Source organism: Ipomoea nil, unplaced genomic scaffold, assembly GCF_001879475.1.
Source record: "Ipomoea nil cultivar Tokyo-kokei standard unplaced genomic scaffold, Asagao_1.1 scaffold0465, whole genome shotgun sequence".
In the NCBI taxonomy this organism is placed as follows: domain Eukaryota; kingdom Viridiplantae; phylum Streptophyta; class Magnoliopsida; order Solanales; family Convolvulaceae; genus Ipomoea; species Ipomoea nil.
The window spans coordinates 1254626-1260470 of record NW_017616893.1 but is presented as its reverse complement, the minus strand read 5'-3'; the positions used below and the strand labels follow the sequence as shown (position 1 = coordinate 1260470).

At 43.5% G+C, this 5845-nt stretch overlaps 1 protein-coding gene across 1 annotated transcript; it reads right to left on the bottom strand.

Moving 5' to 3' along the window:
- Positions 1-737: 737 nt before the first annotated feature.
- LOC109173059 lies at positions 738-2501 on the bottom strand. Its single transcript, XM_019322318.1, has 3 exons — positions 2132-2501; positions 1438-1935; positions 738-1108 (listed from the first exon to the last, which is right to left on the bottom strand). Exons 1-3 carry the CDS (start codon positions 2499-2501, stop codon positions 738-740), a joined length of 1239 nt encoding a protein of 412 aa, XP_019177863.1.
- Between the last annotated feature and the right edge of the window lie 3344 nt (positions 2502-5845).

The following is a 5845-nucleotide window of genomic DNA, read 5'->3' as shown; positions in this document are numbered from 1 at the left end:
AAATTCGACATTAAATTACTTATGTATTAACTTCTCATATATAATCTTGCATTGATATACTTTCAATTATTTATTTAATTATAAACATTGGGCATTAACTTATTCACGCAATGCGCGTGTAAAACTAGTCTACTATCTACTATATATCTACTATACTAATAAGAGCCCAAGAGAGCTAGGCCTATAATCGGTAGAAAAAATGACGGTTAAATTTTTTAATCAAATGAATGGCTCAGATTGATCAGATTTTAATTTTTCCTTAAGATTTCCTAATTTATCATTAATGAATATGATTATCCGTTAAATATTATTTTTTCCGTTAATTTCTGTTAGTTCACCGTTAACTTGCTCATTGATTTCAATAAGAAAGGTCTTAGGTTCGAACCTCCTCCCAATCAAAGTTGGCACAATTAGTACTTTTTTTTTTTTTTTTTTTTTTTGAAAATAATGGTGTTGTATTATTAAATGAGCATAGAAATAGAATCAGGAGGGACAGAGTCCCAGTACAAAGATTGATCCTGATCAAAAGCTAACGAAGCTAAAGTATGCGCAGGTAAATTTAATGTTCTAGAGATGTAATTTAAAGAACAATAAGTAAATGATGATATAGATGTCCTGCACTGGTCAGTAATCATTCCAACATAGGATAAAGTAGTCGTTGAGCTTGAATGTATGATGTTCCGTAGTTCCATGCAATCAGTAAGAAGGTCCACCTCCAGTGTATTGTGCTCTTTAAGCTATGAGAGAGCCTCCTTGCAAGCTAACGCCTCTGCCATGAGTGGTGAAAAGGCACCAGGCAACTTGCCAAATTTTGCCGCAACAAAAGAACCATCGTGGCCTAGAAGAACCATCCCGTATGTTGCATCCCCCGTAGTTTGCTTGTAGCCAGCATCTACGAAGCATTTCAATCTGGTGTGTGTCTCGGCTGTTGGCAATGCCGAGGGCGCCGGGTGCTGCTGTCGATGGTGGACCTGCCGATAGGCGTTCTCGGCCGTGTTCGCGCGTCTCCAAGTCTGTCCAGGTTGTGGCAGCGCCTTGTCCCAAACGGCGGAGTTGCGGGCTCGCCATATGTGGTAGAGCACACCCACCGCCACCCCTACTTGCTCCTCTGTGAAGGCGTTGAACATATTCATAAGCCATAATGGAAAAGAATGTACCATAATATTTGCAACAGGTAATTGTGAAACATTCCAAACCCTCATAGAATAATCACAAAATATTAGAGCATGCATAACATTCTCATGTGCTAGGTCACACATTGGGCATGCAGGGCTCACTTCTACCCTCTTTATAATCAAATTAATTATCAGTGGTGGGAAGGATATCACATATAGCTCTCCACAGGAATGTTTTTCATTTAGATGGAATCTTCAATTTCCACACTGTAACCCATTTATCAAAAAACACTCGGGGTATTAGTAAAATCCCCAACTATACGCCTATAGGCATTCTTAACAGTGTACTCCCCACTCGGATTCCCCATCCAATACCATGAGTCCTCATAATCCGGGCTAATAGGGTTCATAGAAATTCGATTCACATCATCAGGAACGAAAAGATCAGACAGAATATGTGGATCCCAGGTCTTTGTTTGTGGGTCAATTAGGCCAGCTACCAGTGCTTCCCTTAATTCCTCAGGCATAATTGTTTGAACTAAGGGGCTGGGGTTGTCTGGTAACCAGGGGTGTCCCCATATGAGAGTTGTCTGCCCATTTCCAATTCTTCGTCGTATTCTCGCACACACCAAATCATGTGCCGCCATAATACTCCTCCAACAGAAACTCGAGCAATTTCCTATGGTAGCATCAACAAAACTAGTTGTAGAGAAATACCGAGCCTTATAAATTCTCGCCGCAAGAGTAGACGGATTAGTAAGGAAACGCCACGCCTGTTTCTCTAGCATTGCCAAATTAAATGCACGCAGCTCTTTAAAGCCTAATCCACCATATTTTTTTTGGGACACATAATTTATCCCAAGCCTTCCAGTGTATTCCTGTATCTGCGCCACTTCCCCACCAGAATTTATTCATGGTCCGCTCAATAGACAAACAAACTGTCTCAGGCAGCAAAAAAACACTCATTGAAAAAGTAGGCATAGACTGAGCCACACTTTTCAACAATACCTCCTTACCAGCCTGGGAAAGCAACTTTTTATTCCATGAACCAATTCTCTGTTTGATCTTGTCCTCCACATATGCAAAGACAACTCTTTTCCTTCTACCCACAAAGGATGGTAAACCCAGATATTTTCCAAAATTGGCTGCTTGCACAACCTCTAAACAGTCTGCCACTTGATCTCTGTCATTTCCTTGGGTATTCCGGCTAAAACAAATACTTGATTTATTATAATTCACCACCTGACCAGACAATTTTTCATATCTTATGAGACACTGCTTAACAATACTAGCCTCCTGAATATTTGCCTTGAAAAATAATAGACTGTCATCTGCAAAAAAACATATGTGACACAGGAGGTGCTCCCTTAGCCACTCTACAGCCATGTATTGATCCTGTCATCTGTGCTCTCTGCAATAGCATTGAAAGGCCCTCTGCACAAATAATAAAAAGATAGGGAGAAAAGGGTTCCCCTTGTCTGAGTCCACGGGTGGGCGTTACACGCCCCCAGCTTCACCATTGACCATCACAGTATAATTAACAGTAGTCACACACAGCATAATAAGACGAATCCAGTTATCATTAAACCCCATGACCGACAGCATTTTTTTCAGAAATGGCCACTCCATCCTATCATAGGCTTTTGACATATCTAATTTGAGTGCACTCCACCCCCCTAAACCACACTGTTTCCTGTTCAGATAGTGCCCCACCTCAGCTGCAACTAAAATGTTATCTGTGATTAGCCTCCCTGGGATAAAAGCACTATAAGATTCTGAGATAAGGTCTCCCATAAGCGGTTTCATCCTATCAGCTATCATCTTGGCCATAATTATATAGATAACATTACTCAAAGCAATCGGCCTCACATCCGCAACCGTTTCAGGTGTGTCTTTTTTTGGGATCAACACAATATTAGTATCATTCAAACCATATGAGAAAACACAAGTATTTAAACACTTTACTATAAACTCGGACACATCCTCCCCCACTATACTCCAAAAATGCTGGTAAAAACCTGGATTCATTCCATCTGGGCCCGGAGCCTTATCAGGAAACATAGAGAAAATTGCTGCTTTAACCTCATCAGCTACAAAAGGACGCTCCAACATAACATTTTGATCATGAGACACTCGGAGTACAAAATTATCAAATAGAGGATTAGAACAATTGGCGTTATTAGAAGCAAAAATACTCCTAAAGTAATCCAAAATGACTGAATGCATGTGATTACCTTCCACCCACAACCCAACATTATTTTTAATACGAGCAATGAAATTCTTTTTCTTACGCGCAGAGGCATACCTGTGATAGAATTTTGTATTGGCATCTGCGCCCCGGAGCCAGTGCTGCTTCGCTCGTTGCCTCCAAAAGATATCCTCCTGGGCCTCCAATTGATTCAGCTGATTATTTATCTGTTGGAATTCTGCTAGAGCAGCCGGATCCCTTCGGTTTCTAATAATCTCATGTCTCTGTCGTAGCTGTTTAATGCGGTCCCCAAATTTATGAAAATGATCCCCACCCCACCGCATCAACTTGCCTCCACAATATTGTTGACAATTCAGCAATCCCTCAGACCTTCCCTCGTGCCACGCAGACATTACCACATCCCTACACCCCTTATCCAGGAGCTAGGCCATCTCAAACCTGAAACCCCTCGGTCCCCTTCCTCTCCACATGCAGATTGCATTAATGTTAAGGTAGAGAGCCGAGTGATTCGAAGTTCGAGTCTATATATTTTCTACCCATGCGTTCTCATTCAAGCCATCCCAGCCTGCCGTTGTCAAGACTTTATCTAGCCTTTCCTCTATCCAATTCTGTGTCCCCTTACTTTTTTCCCATGTGAATTGGTGGCCTCTAATGGGCATCTGCATCAACCCACAATCATCAATAGTCTCCCCAAAGCCGCGTAAGAGACTACTAGGATGTGGGTTTCCTCCCCTCTTCTCATGCTGAAACAGAAGATCGTTAAAGTATCCTACCACTACCCATGGCAGTGAGGACCTACCATGTAGCGTTTCCAGTAATTCCCAGGAATCCCTCCGCCTATGTCATTGCGGAAAGCCATAAAAACACGTCATGCGCCATATTTTATCGGAAATAGTTACTTCCACATCAATGTGGTTTTTAGAATAACTCAACAACCTTACCGTGTTATTCTTCTTCCAGAAGAGAGCTAGACCACCACTCAAACCAGTGTTATCTACATAAAACAGACCATCATAACCAAGCGTGACGCAGATTCGCTCTGCATGTTCCCGCGCCACCATGGTTTCCATCAAGAATACAAACTCGAGCTTTTTATGGGACGCCAGGTCCACAACCTCTCGAACTGTGCGTGGATTGCCAAAGCCACGACAGTTCCAACTAAACGTACTCATGATGACGGGCGGGGCTGGGTACCAGCTCCCGCCATGGGCAATTTTTTTGAACCGTCTGTCATAGTAATATCACCGTCATTCTGCACCGATATAAGGCCATTATCCACAGCTTGCGGGCGGCGTTTCGCCGTTGCCACGACCAGATCCTCCTTCTGGCGCACTGTTCCGTCGATCCCCATCAACTCCGGACGTCCCCACTGCTGCAACTGTCGTCTTAATTTTTTCGTCCACCGCATGCGGCTTACCGCCGACCGGCACAAGCCAGCTCTCCCCAACCGCTCTAGGAGCGCTCCGGGATCCACCAGCTCGCATATCCGTACCATACGGGTACCGCTCCAAAGAGACTCCAGCCTCCCTTGCCAGAATACAAAACGTGTGCAAGTGCCCCATCAAACCACAAAAATAACAAAACTTATGTAACCGTTCATAGCGAAAAGTTACCCAAGCTGCCGATTTGTCCCTCTTCATTAACTTCATTCGCCTTCCGAGAGGCTTATCAACCGGGATCGAAACACGAATACGGTGAAACGTAAGCCATGGTGCCCCTTCAAAACAGTCATCATGCTTGACAAAGGTGCCCAGAAAGTTACCTGCCTGCTCAAGAATTGATTGAGATGTATAACCTTTCGGCATGTCATGCAGCTGTACCCACATGTCTATCGTATCAAGATGCACATCCCCCGGGACCGCTCCTGCCACAACCTCATGGCATATCAATGCGTTATTCTTAGAAGCCCATGGTCCACCATTCAGAACATAGTCCATATCCGTTTTTATGAAAAAACACAAACAAAAACAAACCCCTCTGAATTTCCGTAACCTGAACCCCTCGAACTGGTTGCCAAACAGATGTCAAGACCTGGTGCATGAATTCCAACTTGATCATCTTTTGCGTTAAGAATCACCCGACGACCCTCCAAGTCTCCTCGCCTACACCGTCGTCGACGTCTTCTCCTTCCGGCGTGAAGGCGGCAACTTCTTCTTCCTGCAACGCCCAGTCTGCCCAGCTCTCTGCCAACGCCTCAACCTCATTCGCTACTGGTTCGGAGGATGAAGCCATGTCGCTTGCGTACTGCCGTCGGTATACACTGAACTCCGGTCGTCGTCCAGATGGAATAGCCACAAAACTGTGCGAAAACCCTAGGAAACCCTAGTGGAGAGGCAAAAACCCTAAAGAGAATCTAGAGAGAGAATTAGAGAATTAAACATTCAACAATTTAAAAACAAGCATTCAAGGTAATTTCTTAACTAATATGACATCTCTCAATGTGCAATAGTCAAGAGTTAACTCCTTAACAAATAGTCAACTGCAATTGTGGGTGCTTTTAATTATGCCCTAATTAGTACTT

Coding starts and splice junctions, on each gene's coding strand:
- LOC109173059 (XM_019322318.1), bottom strand. CDS start 2,501: ATGGCTGTAGAGTGGCTAAGGGAGCACCTCCTGTGTCACATATGTTTT. Junction 1,936..2,131: donor AAAGTTGCTTTCCCAGGCTG/GTAAGGAGGTAT, acceptor ATGGTGGATTAG/GCTTTAAAGAGCTGCGTGCA. Junction 1,109..1,437: donor TGTTAAGAATGCCTATAGGC/GTATAGTTGGGG, acceptor ACGCCTTCACAG/AGGAGCAAGTAGGGGTGGCG.